General features: G+C 39.3%; 1 protein-coding gene across 2 annotated transcripts; it reads left to right on the top strand.

Moving 5' to 3' along the window:
* The first annotated feature begins 1548 nt into the window (after positions 1–1548).
* zgc:100829 (uncharacterized protein LOC445149 homolog) lies at positions 1549–22037 on the top strand. Of its 2 annotated transcripts, XM_043221557.1 has the most exons (8): positions 5529–5859; positions 7270–7592; positions 11166–11313; positions 11855–11972; positions 13758–13799; positions 13908–13949; positions 16627–16858; positions 20847–22037. In XM_043221557.1, exons 2-8 carry the CDS (start codon positions 7421–7423, stop codon positions 21071–21073), a joined length of 981 nt encoding a protein of 326 aa, XP_043077492.1. In that variant the 5' UTR covers positions 5529–5859; positions 7270–7420; the 3' UTR covers positions 21074–22037. The 2 variants fall into 2 exon arrangements, with proteins under 2 accessions (XP_043077493.1, XP_043077492.1); XM_043221558.1 differs by lacking the exons at positions 13908–13949; positions 16627–16858; positions 20847–22037 and adding an exon at positions 1549–1612 and having other exon boundaries at positions 5510–5859; positions 12070–13796.
* Positions 22038–27779: the final 5742 nt, after the last annotated feature.

Consider the following 27779-nt stretch of genomic DNA (forward strand, 5'->3'; position numbering starts at 1 on the left):
GTTTTATTAAGTAACCGAAATGTTTAAGGCAAATAAAACAATTTACTTACTGCTTCGAGTGACTTATAATATTCAAGTAGCTACAAAGGAACCAATAGCATTAATGGAGCAGTGAGAGGCAGTAGTGCACTAATATGTTGCTAATGCACAACAGAAGAAGAAGAAGAAGAAGAAGAAGAAGAAGAAGAAGACATGTCTGTTATCTTTCACTAGTTGAATCCACTTGTTTCACGAAATTATCTTCAATGTTGGATTTTCAATATAACTGAACATCACAAGCCACACAAGATTTTACTAAAATATTAATGCAGCGATGCAACATGAAATCATAGTTATTTGGTTTCAAGGGAAGAAAGATAATAAATGTCGCCTTCTAAAAGCAACCTATGTTTATTAATGATCTTTTACTCTTTCAATGTTTTTCATAAACCCCTTGAGAAGCTTTTAATTGGGATGATATAATACTTAAATAATTGTAAATAACACTTCAAGACTTTTTAAGGCCTTTTACCAGGAAAATGTTAAGGCATTTTAAGAACCCAGTTAATGTGGGAACACATTTCAAGTAAAAGCAAAGTGACATTGTGTTAACGTAAGCTACATCGTACAGTTCTTCTTTGGTGAGCCAAATATCTTGAAATGCACATTTTTCACGTTTCATGCACACGTGAAGTCATGGCAACGCAACACAAAGCACTTCACGAGGGGAACTTTTAATGCATGTAAATCAATCAAGCTAATATGCATAGGCCATAAGTGTTGGCGAAATAACACATAAGCCAAAGGAGAAGTTTTCAAGAAAACCTCTTCCACAAAATAAATTCAAAGACTTTCAAGGACCTGTATCTGTGTATGCCTATTTTCCAAAACTTTCCAGGGCCTTGAAAAAAATTCTAATTCACAAACTTTCAAGGATTCTAAGGACCCCTTTGCATAATGCAGTTGTTTTCTCAGATTGCAAGGGGGTAGTTTTGACAATGTTGTCCAAAAAAAAAAAAAAAAAAAAAAAACTTGTGTAAACACATCCTCACTAAGCATTCTTCTAAAGTTAGTTAATGTTTGTCTAAAATGTCATGCCTTTCTTACATTTTTTTCGACTCTTGATAATTTGTATTCTGAAAAATAATTATTTTTTTTACACTACATAATCACATTTTGTAGTATTAATTATTTCTTATGATAATACTTTGTTTGTTTGTACATACAAAGCACTACTGAAAGAAAACAAAATATGTAACGCTACCAAATGAAACTTACCTGAAGCTAAGTTGTCCTTGACTTCTCTTATAAAACTGCGAATACACTGAACTCCCGACCAATGTTCAATTCTAAAGACAAGTGCCATAAATTTATGATGTGAGGCAATTAATTAAAAACTGTTTAATTTTACTATTTCTTGCTAACTTTTGGGGTTCGCTCGCTGCGGTGATGCTATCAACCAATCAGCGCTGTGGCGACGTCACCGGGGAGAAAGAGTCATTGGTCACGTGGCATTTGGGTTCAGGTGATTGGTTAAAAAAAACGGGCAGCGGAACACGGCGTTTAGATCGCGTGATCCCCGCGCTTGTTGAGCAAATGAGGCTGAGATGAACGGGAGCTTCCAAGGTATCAGGTAATGTTAAAGCCATATTTCTAGGGCTGCACAGTTCATCTAAAAATGTCGAAACTGCTGCTGCTGCGATTAATCGTAAAAATCGTCGGCTGCTGTCAGCGTTTATGTACAAGGCGTAACTTAGTCTGATGTGTCTCTTAAGTTTAACATTTTTATCGGAGAGAGCGGTTTGAATTTACTAGTATCCTGATGTTCATTGGCGATTGTTGTATAACGCCCATGAAGTAAACATTTTAACTAATGTAATATTCAAATATTCGCCAGAATCTAATTATACCGCTGTGTAGTTCATTTAAGACGTGAACGTTTAATTTTTAATCATGCACAGACGACCACTGTGAAGTTGACAGAAGCTTGTATTTTATTTAATTTTTTTTGCTGGATAACAGCAACATTTTGTCATAGCCGTGTTGCAGCAACTAATTGACGCCATGTTTTGACCGCAAATGCAGACAAATACAGTCGTGCTCAATATTATTCATACCCTTGGCAAATATGATCAAGGCTGTGAAAATAATTCTGCATGGTTTAACAATAAAAAATGGTCTTTCATTAAAAAAAGCTAACCTTTTATTTAAGTTAAAAAAAATTCTTATGATTTAAGATATCTGAAATATATTCCCATTCATGTTTGGGTGACTGGGAACATTAAAACGTCCAGCTTTGGGCTCCTGTTTCACGGGATTATAAACATGAGGATTTATAATTTAGAACGTGGCTTTGAGAAAAGCTCAAGCATTAAAAATCTCCATTTCCACGATCAGAGCAGTGACTAAGAAGTTCCGATCAACTAAAGATATTACAAATCACCACAGGTTGTTTGGGAGGGTTTCAAGAAAAATTCCCAGAATGGACAATCAAATATACTGCTGTATTTTTATTACGGTGGGCCTATTTTTCTGCCAGAGGTCCTGGACATCGTGGCATCATGGATCGAAATACTATAACAAATTTAAAAACTCACTGTCCATGCTAGAAATGTTATGCGTATAATGGGTAATGTTTGGATTCTCCAACAGGACAGTGATCCACAAACAAACATCAAAACAAAAACAAAAATGGGTCAGTGGGCGCTAAACCAAGCTATCGCCATTCCAGTTCCATGACCTGAACCCATAGAAAATGAGCGGGGTGAACTGAAGAGAAGCAGCCCCATTACGGAGTCAGATGGTCTTCAAACTTATCAGACATTATAAGAGAAAATTCTGTTATAAAATAACGCTGTTAAGGAGGCTGTGAAAAGTATTGAATAAAAAGGTATGATTAATTGTGGCCAACGTGTGAAAAATATTTCATAATATAATTTGATTTCTCTCCCATTTTAAATTCTTGTTCTCCAGTGAAAGGTAAGATATATGTGTGTATATATATATATATATATATATATATATATATATATATATATATATATATATATATATATATATATATATATATATATATATATAAAAATTTATATATATTTTTTAAATAAATGATCAAAAGGATTTAATTATACAAATGTCAACTAACAGAAATGAAAAAAGTACTAATTGAAAGTGAAATTGAAGTGCTAAAAATCACCAAAACAAAGCTGAATAGAAATAAAACCATAATAATAATAATAAAAAGAAAAGGCACGATAAAATTTCTGAAATCACAGTAAAATCTGGAAATGTAAAAATCAACAAGAATGCACAATATAAATGAATACTAGTGGTATGAATAGTAGTAAGATATATATATTTTCAGGACAATTTGAAGTTCTGTTTTAATTCATTATTCATAAACTCGTATAAGTCCGTGTTTTTGTGTTAAAGTGTTGGTGGGTGTGGTGCTTTCATCAAGAAGCCAGTTTTGGGTTATCTGTCCTTCGCACAAACCTTGTCTGGTTTAGTTCAGTTATCTGTCACTTACTTATCCACACTGAGCCAAGTTGTAGCCTCTGTTAGGTCTCTTACATTTTTAGCAAGCCTATTTAACCTATACTTACCAATTCAGTATAAACTAGTTTAAACAGTAGTCCTATGTTAACTTTACTGAAGAATCTACAGATAGCACATGTGGTTCTTTCTGAACATCTGCACTTACTGGACGTAACAGATAGCGTCTGTGCTTCAGTTTTTAGCGTCTTAAGGAGCAGATCAACAATGTGAACAGGCATAAGCTATAGTTGGCAAGCTGTGAACATTTGAATGCACTGCTTGAATGTCTCTTTTAGGCACGTAATAAAGTCCCTTTGACAGTCCTTCAGTTTTATCTGCTCTGTTGAGAGATGCGCCATCTCGTGGCTGAGATGTCAAGAAATATAATAGGCTAGTATTTGACCAAAAGATATCCGCATTAACCAAAGCACTAGATAAGTAATATTATTTACTTGTTATATTTATAAAGAAATAACACGCATGCATAACATGACCCATAGTTAGTATGTTTTACTAGTATGTCCATTCATCATGAAACTCTTGATTTCATTCTGCCGCTGAGAGCAAAAAGACATGATCCAAAAGTCTTAAACTTTTATGTCTAAGCTAAAACATAGGTATGGTGGTTATTAAAGGTTAAAGGTTGGGGCTATTGTGAATAACATTGAAAAAAAAAAAAAAAAAAAAAAACAAGCATTAATGACATTATGGTAAATGGTCATGCGCAAGTACACACCAGTAGATGCGAACATTTTTGGTATTTTGGTTTATGATATATAAATGTAAGATGGGTAATGTTTTAGTAATAAACGATGTTAACAGAGCATTGAAAAAAAAATTATTAGATATTTATATTTGTGCATTTTTTTTAATATAAAAATCTTGATGCAACATTTTTATAACAACAGTTCATAAAAATTATTATTATTATTATTATTATTATTTTTATTTTTTTAAATGGACAAAAAAAAGTACTTTAAACCTGTTCATCAAACTAATTTATAAAGGAATCGTTTACCCCCAAATGAAAACTCTATCATTTACACACCCTCGTTGTTTTTCCAAATTGGTTTGAAGGTCTTTTGTCTGCTGAACGCAAAAGAAACAATTGTAATGATTTTCATGAATTTGAGTAACCAAACAGTTGCAGGTCTCCACTGACACAGCATTTTCCATACTGTGGAAATGAACTGGGAACAGCAATTGTGTTCCACAGGAAAAAGTCATAGAAGTTGAGGGTGAGTACGTTAACAAAGGTTTATTTTTTTTAGTGAACGATCCCTTTAAATCCAGGTTTCTAGGTCCACTCATAACAGACCCATCCTCGAAAACCAGTAGATGGCGCTGTTGATTAAACATTAGGATTTTTAAACCGTAACGAAGCAAATGCAGTCTGCATTTCCACATACAGATAAAAATATTTTGATTTCAGTACGCATTTGCAAGTCAAACACCGTCATCTGCAACCTACCCATTAAGCACAGAAAGAGAAGAATAAAATAAAAACCAGGGAAGCTGGATTGGAAATGGACTGGAAATGCGTGCGGCCAAAACTAATAATCACTAATTTATTAATTAACCTAAATTATTACTGCGCTCGTTACAGCAGTAAAACTCTTTCTGATAAATAGTGCAGATTAAAAAAAAAAAGTTTGTTGCACGCAGTGCGCCCTCTGGTGTGAGTTCATAGCAATGAAAACAACAGTTTGGGGGGGTTTTTAAACTTGGGGTGTTTTAACAAAGTCTTTTAAGCTTGCAAACCGGCGTCCTTCCTGTATGTTAGTTTACAGCAAACAAAGAGTCAAAGGAGAATACGTATGTGTGGTCACCGGGAAAATTTCAGAGAGAGAGGAAGTGCCTTATTGCTTGACGCACAGTTGTTTTATTTCTGGCACTGAGTAACATCAAGATCGATTCACCCTCTTAGGTGTTTTTCTCTAAATTCCTTTGCTCGAGTGATGAAGTCCTGTGTCATTTTCTCCTTCTCCTTCAGCCGCCCCTCCTCCTCTCTCCCGCCTCTGTCTCTGTTAAAACAGGATGCTGCTGCTGCTTCATTTGCAGTGCCAACAGCCGAGGTCTGCTTCCTGAGTTTCCCTCCAGCCTGAGAGAGAGAGTTACAGGAACAGAAAGGAAGTGTGTGTGTTTGTGCGAAGGCAGGGGACGGTGCGTAACGTACGTTTGTTAGAGAGAGCAAAAAAGAGAGAGAGAGAGAGAGAGAGAGCGAGAGAGAGACTATGGAATGCTGTGATGTCACCAGCTAAGTCATACACAAAGGCAAGAAGGACACACAAGCACTCACTCTCCCTCTTAGTAAAGTCTGCCGTGGAGCGTCCGCACCCAGCTGTGAGTACATTTTTCTTCACGCAAGCTTTTTTTTTTTTTTTTTTTCTCCCTTCTCTTACCAACTTTGTTTCTGTTCGCCACCATATCTCCATATCTAGACGTTAACTGCGGTCCGTTCTGTGTGGGGGCAGGCAGACATCCACTATTTTTTTTTTTTTTTTTTTTTGGGTGACCGTCTCAGTCACAGTTGCTGTTGTTGCTGTACTTTTTTGGGTATGATGTGATCTCGGGCTTTTTTAGTTGGAGACGCCCGCCGTTTCTTCTTAAAGAGGTCGCGGCATGCGAAGCTCAGTTGCGGCCAAAATAAGAAAATGTTATAATAGAGCAGAAGCGTCTTGTGAAAGGAGGGGGATCCGAGGATGACAGAAGAAGAGAACTCTCCCCCTCCCCATTCCTGAGGAATCCCCTCAGTAAGGCCTAAAAAAAAAAAAGAGAACATGTTTTAGTAAACATTTGCTCTTTAGGAGATGTTTCTTAACCTTTGACCCCCAAATGCGATTAGCACGCTTACTGAAATGCAAAGACTGCTGCAGATTTTAAAGTGTAAAACAAATTGTGGAAAAAAAAGTTTAGATTATGAAGACAGCGCGTGTATTCATTCAAATAATTGCATTTTGCATTTAAAAACATTTAAAATATTCTTTATTAAAAAGTACATTGTGTAAGTTGTCAGTGTTATTTATTTATTTATTTATTTTTAGAAATCAGAAAGAAACAATAATATATATCTCTGTAATGTAATATGTGTGACCCTTGGCCAAAAAAGTAGTCCTAAGTAGCACATGTATATTTGTATATTTTATTATAATATTTATATATTATATTATTATAATTTAGTAAATTTTCTAATGTAAAAATATTAAAACGTAATATTTGATTGGTAAGATACACTACTAAGAACTTCTTTTGGACTACTTAAGCTGATTTTATATATATATATATATATATATATATATATATATATATATATATATATATATATATATATATATATATATATATATATATATTATTATTATTATTATTATTATTATTATTATTTAATTTTTTTGCACCCTCAGATTCCAAATTAATTGTCATTTTAACAAACCATATATGAATGGAAAGATTATTTAGCTTTTAGGTGATGTATTAATCTCAGTCTAAAAAAAAATCCTTTTGACTGGTTTTGTGGTGCAGCGTAACATGTGCAGTGAAACCCTTTAAAAGCTTGTATTTTGTAAATAAATAGAATAATAGGTTTAAAAACTGCTTTCAAGGTTTTCAAGCTTATTAAAAAGTACACAAAAAAGCTTCTTGTTCACATGACACACAAAAAGTCTGAATCTGCACAGGAAGAGAAAGAGCAAACAAACTATTAAAGAGATCAAATTGCTTCCAGATGTTGTAATCTGTCATTTCTTCTGACAGCGTGTCCAGTTTATGGCTGCTAATTAGTGATGAGAGCTTGTGTGTGGTGAACGGACCGAGCTGGGCTTCGTCGTCTTTACCACCATCATCCTCGTTCTGAAGGACTGTTGCTGAGTCTCGGGATATAATCAGGTGAACCACACACACGGCCATGCTGCAGCAGATCTTGAACGACATGTACATCGACCCGGATGTGCTGGACGCTCTGAACGACGAGCAGAAGAAGACGCTCTTCCTCAAGATGCGCGAGGAGCAGGTGCGACGCTGGAAGGAGCGAGAGGAGAAGCTGGAGAGGGAGCCGCTCAAACCCAAGCCAAAGACAGGTGAGCACTGGGGTTATACACTCTTCCTGGGAGTTTTTCAAGAACTTTTAATACAGTGGATACAATTTGTACAATTTTATGTTTTTAATTTAAACTTAGTGCAACAATTTGCAAGCACATTTATTATTATTATTATTATTATTATTATTATTATTATTATTATTATTATTGATCATCACAAAAATCCTAACCATCATGTTTTATTATTATTAATATTAATAATAATAATATTTATAATTTAGTTGCAATTGTAGTGTATTAATATACCATAAATACTGAGTTGTCGTCTTCTTCTTCTCCTTATTATTATTATTATTATTATTATTATTATTATTATTATTATTATTATTATTATTATTATCATTTTGAATTGGTCTTTAGTTGTATTTTGTTAGTTGCAATTGTAATATAGTAATAATTTAAATAAAATTAATAACATTTATTATTTCCTTTTTTCATACTTTATTATTTTTGTTTAATTCCATTGGCATTTTGTTCCACATAACAAAAAAAAGTAATGAGTTTGGATTTGAAAAAGTAGTGGGTAGATCGTTAAAACACCTTAAAGTGTTACAAAACAAATTTTTTGACAATTCTGCAAGTTGACTTTAAAAGTTAAAGTTCTTTTGCACCACGGTCATAATGGAACTCCTCAGGATCTGCCTAGATTAAAGAACTACAACATCTCGAGGTTCACATGTGGGACATCTGAAGTACTAATCGAAATCTTTCATCAGTGCGTTTACCATTCCCACATCTGCGAGCCACAGAAAACCGCTCTGGCTTTTTATTGCTGCCTTTAAATGACTTAATATGGTCAGGATCTTAATGTGGCACATGACTCAGTCGGGACCGAGTAGCTGAGCTGAAAGCCACGGAAAAACATCTTGTGACATCGGGATAGGTTCACAGAGGTGGGAGCACGGATGTTTGGACGACAGAAAGCGTTCTGAAACGCAAGTGTAATTATATTTGAGAGCTACTGTGATGCTGCGACTGGGAACATCCACGTCACTGACAAAACACAACCGGAGACGTTTGCAGGCTAAGAAGGACGTGTCCATGCGTCAATAGACAATTGTCGCGACAGAATCTCATGTTAGTTAAAGAACCTCTTCACCGAAAACGCCACAAACGAGAACTACGTACAACATGAACGTTTTTTTCCCCCTCAATTTCACCACGCTGAAGGTCACAGACGTCACAGATGCGAGACTTCCGTGAGGAGGACGGCTGGTAGGAGGGAGGAGTAAACTGCTGAGATATGAGAGGAATGCATCGGAGAGATAGAGGGTATCTGTAAAACGGCAAAAGAGACGCAGAGCTGCGAAAAAGAACGAAAAATGAAACTTTACGTTGATTAGCCAAAGTTACACCCGTTTAAACTGGTTAGACGTACAGAGGGCTTTGGAATCTGGCGTATCGGCTTCGGTACTGGAAGAGCCAGAACTTTGACAGATCGTCTCAAACTGGATTAGTCAATGAAGTAAAAATATTACAATGCCGTGCAGAAGATTTTTGAGGCCACTGTATAGCCATTCCCTTTGGGTTTACAAGGAAGTTCAATGCAGTAATTTAGGTCGACGTGCATAACTCCAGGAGGAAGTCGTCTTTGCTCAATAACAAAGCAGTTATTATCAGGTCCCTGAGTTTCAGACCTCAGAGGAGAACAGCGAGCCCTTTATCTCCTTGAGACAACGGCAGCTGTTCTTGCAGGTCAGTGGTTTCCCCGAGACATACCGATACAAGATTTAGACTTTCTGTGCAAGCCTGTCCTACTGACCGGGGTGTCTGTTAGCAAAGTGGATAAAATTTCAATAAGTCTTTCAAGGTTCCGTCACACAAAAGTACAATGCCGTAATAAAGTAACACAATAAAGAGAGTCTCTAGAGACGTCCTGACCCTTGCGTTGAGTGAGCGGGCTACACAACACGGAGGAAACACTTCTGTTACTGACCCAGTTTTAGAGCAAGAAAGGAAATGTCAGCCAGGCCAAGTTCCATTCCCTCACACAGATAACTGCCAACAAAGCAGGAAGTGTACAGGAAACGCAGTCGTTCAAAACACACTGAGAATGTAGGGATTGTAGATTTAATTATCGTCTGTTGTGAATAGATGATGTGGATGTGATGTCTTGTGATTTGAAGTAGAAAACACTGGTTTTAAGTTGTAATAGAAGTTTATTGTATTACAGCTTTACTGTATTTTTGATTAAGCGAACGCCGCTTTGGTGAGAATAAGAGACTTCTTTCAGAAACTTTTAACACATTTTACGAATGAAATTAAACAGTCGTGTATTTTGATGGAGAGACCAGGTCTAAGTGTAAGGTTTTGAGTAAAAAGGACATAGACTAGATCTCTATTACAAGATATTTTTTTTGTCGTAACCCTTTTAAGGCCCAATATGGCTAAAAAAAAAAAAAAAAAAAAATTCAAATACTCTGGAAAATATTCAGACTTGAGATTTTTATTTATATATATATATATATATATATAAGGATTAGACTTTTCAAACGTTCAGTTGATTAGCTTCAATTTATTTCTTTGGTTATTTTTTTTTTTTTTTTTTTTTTTATTATTTATTAGTAGTAAGATAGTTAGGTTTAGGTAGGATTGGTGATGTGCCTGTACGGTAATGCAGCATATGTACTTCATAAGTACATAAACAACCAATACTTATAATAGTCATGCTAATAAGCAGCTAGTTAGTAGTGAAAACTGGTCTCTGATAAAGTGTTTCGGTTTTGGGAGGAATGCGTAGTCAGCAATTATTATATATTTGAAACAAGCAAAAACATAATTTTAAACGGGGGATATTTCAAACACAAAAACAACTCAACTTCTTCTTTGGTTTCTGCTCATTTGCTCTTCCTTTCACGTGGTCCTTTTTATGGCAGTCCGGCCTGTTTGGTTTGACATGATCGTTTTGTCTTGACTGGGATCACGAGTGTGTTAGTCAAGCCGTTCAACTGGAATCTTGTTGTTTTGCCACAAGGCCTGCAAGAAGAACCAGTTCATCATGGGAGGGTTTCCTTACTTTCTGTCAGACTTTTTCCTCCTCTCTCTCTCTCTCTCTCTCTCTCTCTCTCTCTCTCTCTATTCTTATGTCTCTATCTCTCTACACAGTACAAATCACTTTTCTTAATTTTTTAAAAAATTGTAACCATTTGTGTCTCACGGTGCACAACTCCATATTTGTTTGCATTATTTCAAGGAAAGACTTGGCGACTTTAATTAGCTTCTCATAAAGGAATGTGTAGTTATGAGATATCGTTTAGCTTTATTGATCCAGTAAGTAGCCTTAAAATGTTTTTCAGTATTTGTTCCTTTTAACATATTTAATCTTCCTGTTATAGTGGAGTGCATTCATAAGAATATATGAATATGCTCAAGAACAGAAATAGTAAAATATTTATGAACAGGAATGTGTAACTATTTCTAAAGTATGATAATGTGGTTAAATATGTAAATGAGAATTACTAATCTAGGCTTACTGTGTTTCAAGTAGGCTTACCACTGAGGCTCTCTTTTTTTTTTTTTTTCTTCTTCTTCTTCTTCTCTCTCTCTTTGTAGCTAATAGCAAGAGTGTCAGCTGGCTGCTGGGACGAGATGGAGACGTGCAGGTCATTGTCATTGGAGAGATGGATGAGCTCAAATCCTCCAAGATCATCTATTCAGGGTTTGGAGAGAGAAAAACGGCCAGCGTCCTTAACAATTCACAGTACGAATGTTGTTCTAATTCTGAACAAAAACCATTTCCATTTAATGCTATAAACCACCTAGAATATGAGATTTGGTGTCATTACGATTTCGTTTATTTTGGGTTTTACTACTATATAATTATAATTTACACTGATGTTTGGGGTCGATAAGGTAGAAAAGCTTAATTTTCAGACTTTATCGTCGCGTGATCGATCAGAAATAATTCTAATACGCTAATTTGGGACACATTGCATATTTATTAATTTGTTATAAACTTTCCTTTTTCAGGACGTTGAAAAGCACAGTGTTTATTTATAGCTGAAATATTCTGAAATATTGCTGAAATATTTTTTCCTGACCCATAAATTAAAAAAAAAAAAATTACATACATTTGTTTTCATTTCTCTTGCGCAAAGGGCGTGTAAACATAAGAACACAGCTAATGAGCAAATCTGCGAATGAATATCTGAAATCATTTCTGTCGTGAACGTGCTTGTTTGACTGTGAAGGGCGTATATATCTGCGCGTCGTGTTTTCACACGTCTCGTCATGCATTTCAGCAACCAGCCCAGCACTTTGAAGAGCAACTTGGTAAACCGAACATCAGCGGAACCTGTACGATCAGGGCGAGAAAACCTTCCTCCTAAAGCACATTCGGGAGTTCAGCTCAACTTTAAGGTGTGTTGTTGCTCTCACATGCGCGTGTTTGTTTACTTCCACATTTGCTCAACTCTTAAATTGGTGCCGCTGTGTATTCATGCGGCTGTGTGTGTAGGTGACCTTCCTGTTGCCGCCATTAATCTCGGACACAGCCGAGGGGCAGCGAGACGGACTTTCTCCACAGGGAGAGTCATCGTTCAACAGCCAAATAAATCACAACCTCCATCTCTCCCTCTTTTCGCGCCTTCCTTTCCCCTTTCCTCCTTTTTTCATTCCCTTCTCCTCCATTATTCCTTTTCATCCTTTCAAAAAAAAAAAAAAAAAAAAAAAACCTCCCACACCCACCCACCTCTCCATCTCTCAGGCACAACAACTCTTTCATTGCGCAGCTCTTTATGGCTCCATCTCTCTTCTCATCTATCAATATGTTCGTCGTCTGTTTGGGGCCGGTTGGCGTCCGTGCGATTTTTGAACCGATAAACTGTCCTTAACGGGAATGATGAGACAACTTTCCAACCATGTAAAAAAGAAATTTGAAGCAATGTGAGGCGATGAAAACGTATTTGACTTGAAATCTACTGCCCTGTTATGAAAAGCGGGATTTACATTTTTTTTTTATTCTGTCATTTATTACTCCCTCCTTGTGTCGTTCGAGATCTTCAAAACACAAATTAAGATGTTTTTGATCAAATATGAGAGTTATCCATAGACGGCAACGAAAGTGCAGTGATCTACAGAAACACAGCAAGGATATCAGTAGAATAGTCGGTAGAATCAGTAGTCGAATACTTTTTGCGGGCAAAGAAAACAATAGTAGCATAATTTATTCAACAATTCTTCTCCCCGAGGAACCATCTTCTGCCGTTTTGGTGGATACCCCAGAACATAATCAGCGTAATCAGCGTTGTTTAGGTTTAGCATGTGTATGCTTTCCATTGAACGCAACTTATGTTGATTACATTCTGGGCTACTCTCCAAAATGGCAGGTGACGGTAACTCTGGGGAAAATAATAAATTCATAAATTTATATTATTGTTTTCTTTGAACACTATCCTCGTAGCTTTTGGAAAATTTCAGCCGAACCACTGATGTCATATGCACTATTTTACCAATATCCTTGCTTTGTTTCCAGAGAATATTGCAGTTGCATTTCTGTCTATGGATGGTGAGAGAGCTCTTAGATTTATTTATTTATTTATTTATTTTTTTTCAAAAATATCTTAATTTGTCTCCCGACGATGAATAAAGGTCTTACAGGTTTGGAATGACATGTAGGTGAGTAAGTAATGACTCGATTGTCATTTTTTTTTGGGTGAACCAACCCTTCATTGTGTGCGAGTTCTACTGTTTCTGGTTTAGGATCTCGTAAACAAAGTGTTTTTTTGTTTGTTTTTTTTTAAACGGTCTGTCCAAGGTTTTTACTCTGTATGTGGAGATCTCACCACCTTCTTTTTCCTGTTATACTAAGGTGGGTGGGGGGTTCGCACTAGGGTTTCCATGGCAACACCGTGCTCAGCGAACGCACTCTTGGGAGGAGATGTGCTGGCCAGTATCACCACACTATGATCCTCCACTTGCTAAACGCAAACATCTGGCCCTGAACATCGGCACATGTGGCGCATGGTTGCCAGTTAATGAAGAGCCACGCAAGAGTCACAAAAAACATCTGAACGCCTTCAGATTTTTAACTGATCATAAAGTAGATGGGCTGACAGGATTGTTTCATCAGCTTTTGTTATGATAAAATGATATATAGAGGTGTGGAAGAGTTTTGCTCTGTCTGAAGTCTTTTTGTTTTCACAGGACAACAGTGACAAAGAGTTAAGGACTCTGGCGCCTCCACAGGTGTGTTTTGGTATTGCAGAGGAAATGATGTTCAAAAATGATTCACAACACAATACTTCAACATAAGTGCGGCCTATTTTGTAAATCTCTTCTCATAATATTCTGCAGATGCCTGTAAATGAAGAAAAGCCATCAACACCTTTAGAAAATGTAAGTACTGCCATTCATATGTTTATTAGAACAAGTATAGTTTAGTACAGCTGTTTTTATATAGGTATATTTAGTAGAGCTTTTGTTATAAAGGTGTAAAAAGTGTATGTGTGTATATATATATATATATATATATATATATATATATATATATATATATATATATATATATTTGTGCACATACATGTATATTTAACAAAAATTTTGTTTATAAATTAAATTTATATAATATAAATGCATGTATGCACACAAATATTTGTAAAATATGTACTGTGTGTGTATTTCTATGTACATACAGTACACAAAAATATATTATGATATTATTTAAATAAAAACTATAAAATAAATAAGTGATGTTTTTTTTGTTTTGTTTTGTGTTTCCGTTTGCATGTATTGCTACATTAAAATAGATGAAACTTGTGTAATCTAATGTTACCAAAAATCTATTTCTTGGAATTAAGCAGGTGTAGAAGTTTTTGGTACAGGGAATTGAAAAACTCGTCACAATTCCAAGTCATTTTTCATAATCACAGGCCCATAAAGACCGACGTGATATGCTATATGACCACAGAGATCTCATTTACGCCACAGGCCTTTGGAAAGTCCCGTCATCTAACAGCCTCTGTTCATGGACATTACTGCCGTTTAACACAGAGCAGATCAGCACATTGTACATTCTCTTCTTTGTTTCTTACTTTCTGCCTTTTCCGCCTTTTTCCAGAAACACTAAAACATTCAGTTTTAAAATTAAAATAGTTTATCTTATCTAAGAAATTTTTATTCTGCACTAATACTAACAAAATTATAAATATACTAATTTTATTCCGTTACAGATTATTTAATTGAATACATTATATATTAATAATTATGATGTAATCTTAATAATAATAATATAATTTGCGATTTTTAATTATTAAAAAACCCTGTAAATGTTAATAAAAATGGGTCAGCATATATTCGACTCAGTCCTGTCTACGCCGACCCGACTCCGTTCTAATTTTGTCACGTCATCCGCTTACAGTGTAAACATAGAGTGTGTGTGTGTGTGTGTGTGTGAAGGAATGTCCTCCCCAGAATGTCGGTGGTCTCTTCTGGCACTCTGCTCCGGGTGGAGGGGGGCGCTGAAGGTCAGAGCAGCTGTCCTTGTGCTCTCATCTTGAGATCCTTTTACCCTCAGCTGTCGCTCTCTGCCACTCCGATCACACCTGTCTCAGACTCTCGACCCCGCAACAGCTGAAAACAACATTCACTTTAAACCTTGTTTTAGACGCGCGTGTGTGTGTGTGTGTGTGCAGACACTGATCAAAAACTACTTCTTTCCGCTGTGTCTACCTTTCAGCAAATCAGCACATGCCATGCAATTCGTATTCATGAGCAACCTGATCATTAGCGTGCCTCCCGTCATTCCCAGACCCGGAGGAATAAAATTCATAATCTGTGTACATGTATATAAGCCTAATTGATTGAGATCTATAAAACATATTGCAGCTCGTTTGAAATGCTGAAGGAGAGCGTGGAGCGTTGCTCTCGGTGTGTGGCCCGTGTGTCAGAGAGCATGAGAACAGGCAGGCTGTGTGTGCTCTGCAGGAGGACCTGAGAGAGCCCAGGGGCTGATTTGGGTCCCTGAGTTCTTCAAGAGCAGATGGTTGATAAAGTTGATCAGGGAATTAAAGCGGGCGAGACGGCGCGCCTGTCAGTCACAGATGGATGGGATTGTGGGACTGTCCCCTGGGGTTTGGGCAGGGACCTCTCTTTCCCTCTCTTTTCCATTTCCCTCTCTTTCCATCACAGATTTATCCCTCAATATCCACAAGCCCCTGGGCAGGGCAAGTCCTTGCACATCACATGTTTCTCTTCCATCGTGTGTGTGTGTGTGTGTGTGTGAGACACTAAACTGTCTGTGTTTCTTATAGTCCAGGCTTGCAATGTATTATCTTTGGCTGTTCCAGATTTTATTATTTATTTATTTTTTTCGTATTAGGCTCTTTAGTTATTAGTCATATTTCATTTACAGGCTATATTAATTAATTACTGAATTAATAAGCTGTTAGTAACGATAAAAGGTTGTTTTATTGGATGATTTATTTTATTTTACAGTCATTAAACTCTTTTTAAGACTTATTTCATTATTTCAGCTCATTATTTAGCTATTATATTTTATTTTATTTTAGGCAATTTTCTAGGCTACTATATTTATTTTGTTTTTTATTTGAAGTCATTTTTAGGAGATAGATAGATAGATAGAAATGTTTTTTTTTATTTTTTTTACAAAAATAAAACATAGAAAGAGGTTGTACAGAGCTTAATCTGTTATGGCCTGGAGTATCATTTTTGTCTTAAATATTCCTCACAAAATGTGAGACCAATGAGAGGCATCTGATATACGTCTTGATAGTAAAATCTCTGCTCACAGACATGTGAAATGGCTGTGGTCCGTTTTTCAGGAGACAGATCTGAGAAGCGTGAGATTTTAGCTGAAGTTCCCATTTGCTCTAGATTTAATCTAGTCTACGAGAAATAATCAAGACATTAAAAAGATATCATCTGTGGGTTTTCTCTCCCGTTTCCCATATGGGAGGTTTTAGGACAGTGACATAGTGCTCAGTTTAAAACCGAAGCTGGATACACAGTCCGGCTTGTACGCGTTTTATAAATGGTTTATTTGTTTCTATGGCAGGTATCCCATCAGCCTCAGGAGTCCAAAGAGGAGGCTGAGTCAGGACACTCAGAGGATGACTCAGCACTCTCGTCCTCTATTTGCTATCGGGCCCACTCGAGATCTTGCCTCCTGACACCCTCGGCTCTCGGCAGACCTGGCTATACAGACACGGAGGACAGGACGACCAATCAGCTGCCTGACACCTCCAGACTCCATCCCCAAGACACTCCCAAACCACAGATCAACAGAGGTGAGAGTCTGCTGTTTGTGAATCCTTCCAGTCCAGCAGTGTATAAATATATATACGCCTGTGTGAATTATTTGTTTTTATTTTTTTTATTTTTTTTTTTCAGACAAACAAATGTATAATTCCTTAGTCGGAGAAAATTTATGCTGATCTTTCTGTTGCTAATCTGAGCATGAATGGTTTTATTTGACACTGACGTCACATTCACTGTAACGCCGATTTTCGTGACTTTTACCGTTTGTTTTGATAGCAAGGAAGGTTTGTACATGTCTAGAGCAAATCTGATTCTCATCAGAACCTCTCAAAAAAGGTCAAGATCAAAAATTTATATTTTCACTAATGTAATGAAAATATATATAATAAGAATCTGCTATATAGCCTTTATACTTTTTAATAAAAATAAGTCTTTTTTTTTATGGTAAATGACAATTAGCATTAATAATAAGAGTAAAATGTCAGAATGCATTGCATTAATCCTTCTGAAGGTTTATTTTTATACTAGGTTTTATTTTTTTATTTAAAATATAATGCACTTTTTTTCTTATATTTAATTATAGACAGTTTTTTCATCTTTGTATATATATATTTGTGTATATATATATATCTTTATATAAATACTATAATATTGTAATAGTAGAAGTATTGTTTTACTGTAATGCCATCTTAATTTCTTGACAGTATAGGAAATGAGAATTTGAGGAATTTTGTCAAAATTAATTGTCCCTAATTATATAGGTTTTTTTCATACTAGATCACATTTTTTGTTTATAATTTATTATTATTAATTATTAGATGGTGGTTATTGTTATTGATGATGATGATGATGATGATTATCATTATTTGGGGTTAAATATGAGTCAGACATTTCTTGTCTGTCTTTACAAGATCACACTTTTACAAAAAAATAAATTCAGAATATAAGAATTATTATTATTATTATTATTATTATTATGTTTTATTTTTAATAAAATACTTGTTACTGGAAGCTTTATGATCTGCCAGATCTTTGTCTAACAACAGAAATTAACAGGCTTAGAGGCAGAAACAAATGTCTCTGAAATATTACGACTGATTTCCTTGGCTACTCCTTTGTTTGAAATCTCTTCTAGCTTATTTTAAAAACGATATCTTGATCATCTCCTGGGTGGTTTTTAATGACCATTTGTTGTAAACACTATCCTGGTGGTGTGAATCACCTCAACAGATGTTATGACTCACTCAAAAAGCTCAAATTACGCCACCCAGTGTGTGTTATGAGGAATTACACCACTACTGTTTCCATCGCCCCCTGCCGGACACGCACATGAACTGCAAGCTATAAAGCCATACATAGGCCAGGTAAGGTTAAACGAGGCACTTTTTAAAGTAGAGAATCATCTAAGATCATCCAGGCTGCATATTGTTGTAACTCGATGGTTGTAAAAAAATAAAATAAACTAAAACTCGGTAGAATGTGTGAATGACTACATGGTAATGTTTCATCAGTGGGAGCGTTTAACTTTGTAGTGGGATCGAGAGCGTGTAAGTCACGGGAATGTGTGCGAATTGCGTGTATGTTCATCCTGGCATGTGCGTAAAAGCAACAGCTTCCCACAGCTGCTCGCTTCGTCTCTGCATGCACGCACGTGTGTGTGTGTGTGTGCGTCCCTTCTCTTCACCTTCAGAGGGAAGGACACACATTCCAGCGCTGCTTCCCGACTCTGGCCCTGGGCGACGCTCGGCCGGAGCTGATAAGTGACAGGGCCCCCAGCCTCCGCTCGGCCCCCTCCCCACCTCCCCTGGCAGCCGTGACCCCCGCGGCCTGGCTCAGCGCACAGACGTGCCGCTCCGAATTCTGCCCTCTGCCCCACTTCTAACCCCCACCCCCACCCCCTTCTCTCGTTCTCCGAGGTGGGGGCATTTAAAGAGATAGCGTGCTTTTTAGCGGCTCATCTGTTCTGTCTGCATATGGTGACTGTGAAATTGGAAACATCCCGTCGAATGCATTCTCGCTTTCACGGACACGCTCGGCAGTTATTGACAGGGCAAACAGAGACCGGTTTTCGTTGCGATCAGGTGCTTACAGGCTTTGTCACAAGTGATTGCACGGTGAGGCCGGCGGGGGCAGCTTTGGCCGGCCTGGACAGAGTTTGGTTTCAGCTTTTTTTTTTTTTTTTTTTTTTTTTTTTTTTTTTTTTTTGATGTGACAGCTCTGTGAAAGCGTCTCAGGTTCGGAGAGGTTATGGGAGGATGGAAAACGGCAATCGGCGGCGAGCGTTGAGGGAGAGAGGCGTAGTCGTTACGCTGGTGTCAGCTATCAGCGGGGAGTTTGTGTGTGTGTGAACAGAGTCACGGACAGGCACGCAAACACACATGCGTGTGTTTGTAGGACACGGAACGGACTACTAGTGGGGCGTGGAAAATGCGGTGGAACAAACAGCTTTAGATCACGAGTGTGACTCTGTGAGTGTGTGTGTGTGTGTGTGTGTGTGTGAGAGCGCGCTGTGCACGCATGTGTGTCCGCTTCAGTCGCTGGAGCCTATCCAGGGTTTCCGTGGCGACCACACAACACAGTGAGACAATCAGTGGCAGGCCCACGCAGTGCGGCGAGAGGACATTAACACAGGAACCACAGGTCAGGGGCCACGGGGAGGGAGGGGAGGGAGGGACAGAGAGAGAGACAGAGGGAGGGAGAGACAGACAGAGAGAGAGAGAGAGGGAGGGAGGAGGAGGGAGGAAAAAAAAGGAAGGAGGGCAGAAAGAAGAAGATGGGGCAGGACTTGAGAAGCAAGTGACTTACATAAGTCTATGTCATGAAATCCATCAAACACATCTGGGTCATATTTCACCCCCCAAAAACTCATTTAAAAGCTGTATATATAATTTTTAATGTTTTTGCTTTATGAATTACTATTATTAATATATTATATTTGTATTATTATCTAGATAATGTTAATTTTTTATTTTAATTGAATGTTATTATTATTTTTATTAATAATAATAATAATTATTATTATTATTATTATTATTATTATTATTATTATTTATCATCAAATATAAGCATAATGTTAAATGTTCTTTAAAAATTTATTTATTTATTTATTTTTTTTTAAGTATTAATAGAATAAATCAATAAGGCAGTCTTATTACCGTTAAAATAATTTAAAATGTATTCATGTAAATATTTTTGAACGTGATTGTATGTTTTTGTACACGATTGTATATATTTTGGAGATTTACCCAAGTAATAGGTTAATGTGAGAGAAAAGGGGGAAAAAACAAGGTCTTAAAGCAGACACAAACTGAACCAGTCTCACTTTAAGAATGTTTTGTAATTCAGTACTGGGACATTTCCACTGACACTGGTTCGTGTCTTCGACCGGGGTGTGTGAGTGTGCGTCTGAGGGTGTGTTTTGAGGAGAAAGAGTTTGCGATGGGGTAAAATGTGTGTCATAGTTTGTGTGTGTAAAGGAGAAGGGGTATATGTGTTTGTGAGAGCGAGCGAAAGAGAGCGAACGCACTCACACATCTGTGTCCCCTGGGGACGTGGCTAAAAATAAGCAGCTCCTCAAGCCTTCTGGTGTCTGAGCAGCGTCTGTCTGCTCTCCGCCGCCATCCCTGCGGCCCTCCTCTCCTCATCTTCCATCCCTCCATCTCTCAATTACACACACACACACACACAGTATAACCGCACACTCTTACGCGCCCATAACCGTGTACACAAACACACACACACACACACCAACTACACCCAGCTGCGTCCCTGCTCTACTTCCTGCGCCGACGACCTCCGGTCTGGCAGTCTGCAGCCCAGGAAAAAAGAGCCAGAGACACTAAAAAGGGGCGGGGGAAAAAAAAAGCTAGAAGTGAGTGCAAAGAGAAGCGGAAAAATGAGCGAGAGGGGAAAAAGCAAAAGTGTGAGAATGTTTTGAAGTTGTCACCTAGAAAAACAGACCTTGAAGGTCACAAGTCCTTGTCTCATCTCTCTCTCGTTCTCTCTCTCCATTTGCAGGTGATTTTCGAGTGGTCGCTGCCTCTAAACGGGCGTTTTCTGTGGATGTGGGATCTGAGGTAGTTGAGGAGAGCTGTTTGGGACGGGGACGGGTTGCTCAGCTCATGAAAACCTTTAGTGTGTCCAGTGAGTCTCCGCCCTCCCAAACACCACCTCGGGGCGACAAACCGCCAATCCCAGAAAAGCCTACCCACTTGAGGCTCCGCCCCTCTCCCTCTCTCAGGTAAACAAGGGACCAACCCCAAAGGACGCAAGCCGGGGGTCTTCTTCAGTGGCTACATTTGAAGGGTGTGGGTGATCAGACTCTCTCAGGAACTTGAATGTTTTGTTACCAAAGTGACGTAAAGTAAGGCTTTTTTTTTTCCTTTTGCAATATTACTGTTTCTTTTTTCTTTTCTTTTTTTTTTATACATGGTATGAGCGGTTTGTAAAACTATTCAGCAGGAATGAAACATCAGTCGTGTTGCTACACCGCTCAAATTTTCGGCATTACTGTTGACCTGGCTGTATCATTAAAGTGCGTTTCTGTGGGTCACATGACATCTTAATCACTAGTATAAGATTGAGTAAACTCCAAACAAAACCGAAACATACTATACCGAAGTCATCCCTTTAGTCTGTTTTTAAACGTTTTGCTTCCTTGCATCACGAAAGCTGGGGAACGTATGAAGGTATAAGTGATCAAACAATATGTTTTTGCTTTACAAATATCTAGAGGGCAGGGTGGCCAATGTTATGCCCATATTTACTGTAAGTTATAATTTCTATATAGCTATTAAGATGAATAGAAAATGGCTGGAGGGAATTGCACGTTTTACACAGTATTTACTCAATTCACTATTAATATCACCAGCAAAGTTACATTTTGTAACTGACACGGTCATGGAATGACCAACTTTGCAAATATCTGATATTAGTGCTGGGTTTCTCATAGCCATACCTTTACTTTGAGGTTGATGGTCTTGTTATATTTAAAAATGACCCATTTTTGGTAATCAGGTCAGTAGGGCAGCAGTCATTTTCATGTATTTTGTTTTCTCACGGTCACATTTGCTTGCACTTAATTCTATTTGTTACGTGTTGTGATCTGGAAGAGTTTATATAATTACTCTGTATAAAGCTTGAATGTCCTGTCCACACATTCAGGATAAGTGTGGGATATTGCCTCTGTAATAAAAATGATCAAACCTCCTTCAGCTTCTGGTTACAATTTTATCCTCGGTGGCTTGACAGGCTTCAGGCTGTGTTTATGTTCAACATGTGCTCATGACGAGCATTTACTGGAGTCATCTGAGGTCAAGTCATGCAGCCAAGAACATTTCATATCCTCTTCACTGCACATCTAATCATAATATATAATGGTTTTTGTGCAATAAATTACTGTGAATCATGCACGAAAGAGCAGGCGGGCTTACAAAGTTGTATAGATTGTAAATATTGCACACATCAAAAGCCTTTTAGCTGCCTTCGCTAGTCTGGCTATAGAGTGAGCTCTTCTCTTGGATGCCCCCTGCTTGTTGATCACAATAAAACCGAGAGAGAAAGAGAGTTACTGAGGATATCAAGTTCATGTTTATTATAAATAAACTTTAAAGAAGTCATTAAAAGGCTTGCATAACACTGTACTTATCACTAAAACCTACTTACTCTAAGACTTACTGTACTATTTGAGATTTCATGCAATCTGCTGGCTGCCAAAAGCCTCTGCTTGTAGTCTTAACGTTTTTTTTGTTTTAAGCACTTTGGTGTTACCATATGAAACAAAACTCTATGCAAAAATGCGTTGCAAACTTTGATGGGGGACATGTCTCCGAATTACAATTATGTTAGTTTTTCCCCAGATTTTAGATGCTACTTTTAAGTTACTCAAGATTTAAGTGTGTGACGTCATCTAGATGTTTGACAGCATCATAGTGTGCCTGGTGTGATCTTGCACACTAGCTCACCAACCAATCAAAAGATATGGGCAAATGGAAACTGGCGCGCAGTCCTGCGACAGTGGATGCAACAATAGTGTCGGCTGTTCTCCTATGCACAGAGACGTCGGTGAGTTGTTTCCAGGCAAGTGCGGGAGGCCCCTGGCAAACAGAACCCCCACCCCGCCCCCCCTGCAAAGCCTGGCCACTGCCGACAGGGCCCTCCGATGAGCAATAAAAAGGGGCCGTTGTTGCCGCTGCGGCGGAGGGAAGATGAGACGGACGCTTCTGTTTTTCTCTCTGCATCTATCTCCTGATGCCCACAGAAGGAAAAAGAAGAAAGAAAGAGAGGAAAGGAAGCAAAGCGTGGCGTTCTGGGGGCGTTCCCACCCCCACCCCCTTCTACCCCAGAGGAGCTGTGTTGAGGAGAAGAGAGGGGGCCTGGGCCATGTGATAGGGAGAGCATGCGGGCACGGTTCGGCCCCCAGGCAGAGGGAACGGGGTCTGCTGCATGATTAATCTGGCTGAGGGCAGGAGGACCGCCACAGGCCTGCCGCATTAACTCCCTGCTCTCCCGCTACACACACACACACACGCACAAACAAAAAACACACACCCACGGAAAATCTGGGTTGATGGCCAGTACGTGAGCCAGTGTGTCCACCTGCAGCAGAGGCAGGGTTAGTTTGTTTGGAAAGTGGAGCGAGCTTTTGTTTTTGCCACAGGCTCAGTCTCGCCTCTGTCACATGAGAGGCTGCACGCGGGAAGTCACAGGGATGTTTGTCTATTGACACGCTGCTTGGACATGGTCACTGGATGTTAAACTTGTGCCTCGAAGCCGATAAGAACATCCCAAAAGAAGAATAAGACAAGAAGAGGTCTTTTAAGGATATCCTAGTATTTAGTAAGGTGGTCATTTTTGATTTTGTTCTAAATTTTTATCAAAATGTCTTGAGTCTTATCCTACTTTTCATGTAACGGTTTTGAAAGAGTTTCATCACATACAAACTAATATATTCCACAGGTTGTTCTGCTGGTTAATTGCGATCAGACTAGTTTTCATTGTACATATGCAGCAGTGGAGCTCTTTGGTCATTTGCTGAGACTCTGGCCAGCTCCAGGCCCAGGCAGACAGAGGGTTAAACTCCTGCAGTCCGCGCCGCATTAACTGGAAAGGAATGAAGTGTCAAGCGTGTTCTCACCGCAGCGAAACGGTCGAAACCCTGCCCCCCCACACACAGTCATCCACCCCCCACCCCCAGCAACCTCCCACAGCCGTGACCAAATTATTTCCTAGCCTCCCGAGATTCGCCTCGCCAGACAAAAATCTGCAGCGCAGCCCTGATTCAGTGCACAAACACGCAGCCTCCCTCGTCTCTCAACGCCTCTGTGCCGCCACTTTGAAGAAAATGGGCCTCCTTTTTTTAACGGGCCTCCGTTAGGACAGCTCCGTCTGTTTACACTCGACAGATTTAAACGCTCCCAAAAATGGCACCCACAAACAACTTGGCTTCCTCAATGCGTGAGGGCCAGTTCAAGAGCTCGCTTTTTGTTCGCCCTCCCTGCCTTTCTCTCCCTTTTTCAATTTCACTTTTCCTCAGGTTTGGGCTCGACACACATAAGCAAGAAAAACCAAAAACTCCAACTGATAGAACTTTTGAATTTTAACAGTAGAGGTGGGAAACAGGGTAGGCGTGTGTGTGTGTGTGTGTGTGTGTGTATGGTGGGTGGGGGGGGGGGGGCGTTGTACAGTGAACCCCACCAGTCCACACAGCCCTGCCAAACTGCTTTAAAAAACCCTGTTTTATTTATAGTGCACTGTATCCATGGCAACCAAAGAGGTCAGGCAAGCCGGGCCTGTGTTTCACCCTGCTCTAGGGATTAGGATTTCACAGAGGTTCTCTGATGTGCAGAAGGTGGGCTGGAGCTGCTCACCAACTGAACGCCACTGACTAGTGGGAAAGCAGAACTCTCCGGAGTCCTGAGGAGAGGCTGGAGAGCTGCAGTGGGAATTCTGAGGAGAGAGAGTGGGTGGGGAAGATGGGGGGCTTCAGCAGACTCACGGAAATGGAGAGAAGTGTGATGCCAACCTTAATGAGCTGGTCTAGGCTCTGGAGAGCAAGCCGGTAGTGCTCGATTGGGGTTGTTTTTGCTAGTTCTCACTGATACCCAAACCAACTGATACCAAATCCAACTTTAAGGCTGTTGGCAAAAGCAACGCCATAAATATTTACCACAAAATTTGGTTCCAAGTAGTGTTGTCAGAAGTACCGACTTCGGTATCAGTCGGTACTAAAAGTTCAAAATATGACGATGCCAGCATTTCCAGCGAACATTTTGAGCACTGTTCAGCAGATTCTTAAACACCTAGGATTGGCTATTGTGGTCACATGCTCAACACATCTAGCTCTAATTGGCCACAATGGTCATCACTTCACCCTCTTTACCAACACATCTGTTAAACGAGTGAACACAATGGACAATCTAAGGTGTTTTAGAATCCTTTAAAAAATTCTAGTGCCAAATGCTGGTATCGTTACATTTTTCAAATTTCAGTAATGACTGGTACTGAAGTCAGTATTTTTGACAACACTAGTTCCAAGAATGCAAAACTTTATTCATGTAGAGACACCTGACAGCAATTGCAGAGATTTCAAATGGACTTGAAAGGAGTTTAGAGGAGCATTTTGGGGTCAATCAAACAGTCCTCAAATACAGGAATATTACAAAGAAAATATTTACAATTTTGTCTAAAGTCCTGAGCTATCTGAGGTCATTAGCCCATTACTCATACTCAGAGAAATGATAGGTGGCAAAAAGAGAGAAACTCTGTAAAGCGGAAGATTTTTGTGGCCTTGTTATTTTCATCCCAGGCTCTGCGTGCAGGAGCCGTTCCAAATCTGTGCGTGGGAGCCAGTTGGAGTAGACCAAAGAGAGGGAAAGAGAGAGAGAAAAAAAGAAAGAGATTTGGAGGGGGTGCTTTGACATGCTCTCCAAGAACGGCACCGCTTGAGCATGTGGACTTCCGGATCCCTCCCGGAGTGCACGCAGTCAGCGTTGCTAGGAGACAGACTTCCGTGGGGTTGGTGGAGGATGACGCCTGGCAGGGTAGGAGGTGGAGTACGATTGTACGATTGGCCTCCACTCTTTTGATTGGAACGAACTCAGTCCGCAACTCTTCCACAGTATGGTCATTTTGCTAACCTCCACACCTGTGATGCCACCCCCAATCTCAAGGGGGCGCCATCAGCACCTGTGGTTGCACAGCTTGTAACGCAAACACAGGCTTGTGACCACCACTATGAGCATGGTTGCCAGGAGACCGGAGGTGTTAGATGTAGAAGGTTTGCACTGTTGCCAGGAGATGGTGGTTCTGACTTCGAGGGAGACTCGGGGCTCTCGGGGGGCTGGCGTCGCCAGTGGGACGAGTGCTGGCGTTGCTAAGAGATGCCACTGGCCAGCAAGAGTTGTGTGCTGCAGAGGAGTTACGGGGACAAAAGACCTTATGCATCAATGGGCATCACACTGTGGAAAAGTGTGTGTCACATTGGTGACTGGTTACAGCTGAACAGGCTAAAAGGGTGACAATATGCCACAACTCATTATAATACACTGCAGTAAACTTCAGTACACAGTAAGACATCTGTATGCATAAACAAATTGCTCATTATCACAGCTTACCACTGAAGAGTTCCTCACGGTGAGGCACAACAGCTTTTACCAAGATTGTCAAGACTGCATCTGATGCGCAAACTTGAAGATTTCAGAAGTTTTTTTTAAAGGCTAGGACACACCAAGTCCACTTCAAAGAACTAGCAGTGTGCACACGTCGACTGCATCTGGTCCAAAAAACTGCTTTTGAACACACCTCACCAACTGTAAACCTAAAAGTCTTCTGTGCTTGCATGAGAGGAATTAACTGTCCATATCAGCAGCTACTGTATATCAATAGAATATTCATCATCTCATTGCACTTGTTTACCATTTTAACATTTAATCAAGAGCCCCCCCCACCCAAACACTGATTCAACAAAGTGCCGCATGGAACTTACTGATCAGGTACCTTTTGTTAGTTGAGGTTACTTTTGATGTTATCATGGTCTCACATCCTTCATGCTTGTTGTACAACCTGTGATGTTATTGCTCAAGAACGCATCCCATTGCAACAACACCATCATGCAAACATGAGCGCACACATATGGGTAATGTGAACTGGGCTTATATGGCAACACCAATCCTTCTGCAGAAGCTGCAATGCATGCTGGTATATTGCTGTTGAGTGTGAGCCCGGCTGAGCCTCAGAGCTTCATTTATCAGTAGGGACACACACACACAAAGGACTCAGTGTGGGGGGGCAGTAATTGGATCTACGCCTCCCTGGTGCCCCTAAGACCTACTCCAGCCCCCATCCCCCAAATCCTCCCTCTCTTCCTCACCCTCCTCTCCTTCATCTCACCGTTATCTCCACGCCGCTCAGGGCTTCGGGAAACACACGGCACATATGTGTTTGCAGATGCAGACAGATATGAGCATGCCACAGACACATGCTGTGACATGTCACACCCTTTCTGGGTTGCAAGTCCTAGATGGCTGAAAACTTTCAACTTGAAAGATATCTCCAGCTGTGGGATGAGAGGAAACTAACTGCCCCACATCTGTCTGCAACATCCTTGTGAACTAATTTCTGCTCTTGTCTTAATACACATGTTAAGATTTTGTCAGTTGGAGATAATTCTATTTATATTACCCCACCGAAAACAAGGAATTACACCTACACCAATACGCAGATTAAGTTTACCGTGGCTAAACAACTCAATCTGTTAGTGTCTCATCTTCTATCCATACCCTTTCTTGACATTGTTCTTCCCTTGTTTTTGTAATGGTTGTTGTTGTTGTTTCGAGTCGTGTTGGAGTTGGAGCTGTGGGGAAGAGAGTGACGCCTGATCTGGGCTGGATTTGTGCTCGGCTGTAGTTGTGGCTGAGGCAGTGCTGTTGGCTCCTGGGCAGGCAGGCAGGC

The sequence above is a fragment of the Puntigrus tetrazona genome, chromosome 21 (genome assembly GCF_018831695.1).
Source record: "Puntigrus tetrazona isolate hp1 chromosome 21, ASM1883169v1, whole genome shotgun sequence".
In the NCBI taxonomy this organism is placed as follows: Eukaryota; Metazoa; Chordata; class Actinopteri; order Cypriniformes; family Cyprinidae; genus Puntigrus; species Puntigrus tetrazona.

Bases quoted from the DNA above. Each gene is read 5' to 3' on its own strand.
- zgc:100829 (XM_043221557.1), top strand. From the start codon at position 7,421: ATGCTGCAGCAGATCTTGAACGACATGTACATCGACCCGGATGTGCTG. The intron at 7,593-11,165 runs GTGAGCACTGGG...CTCTCTTTGTAG, and splicing joins CAAACCCAAGCCAAAGACAG to CTAATAGCAAGAGTGTCAGC. The intron at 11,314-11,854 runs GTACGAATGTTG...CATGCATTTCAG, and splicing joins AGCGTCCTTAACAATTCACA to CAACCAGCCCAGCACTTTGA.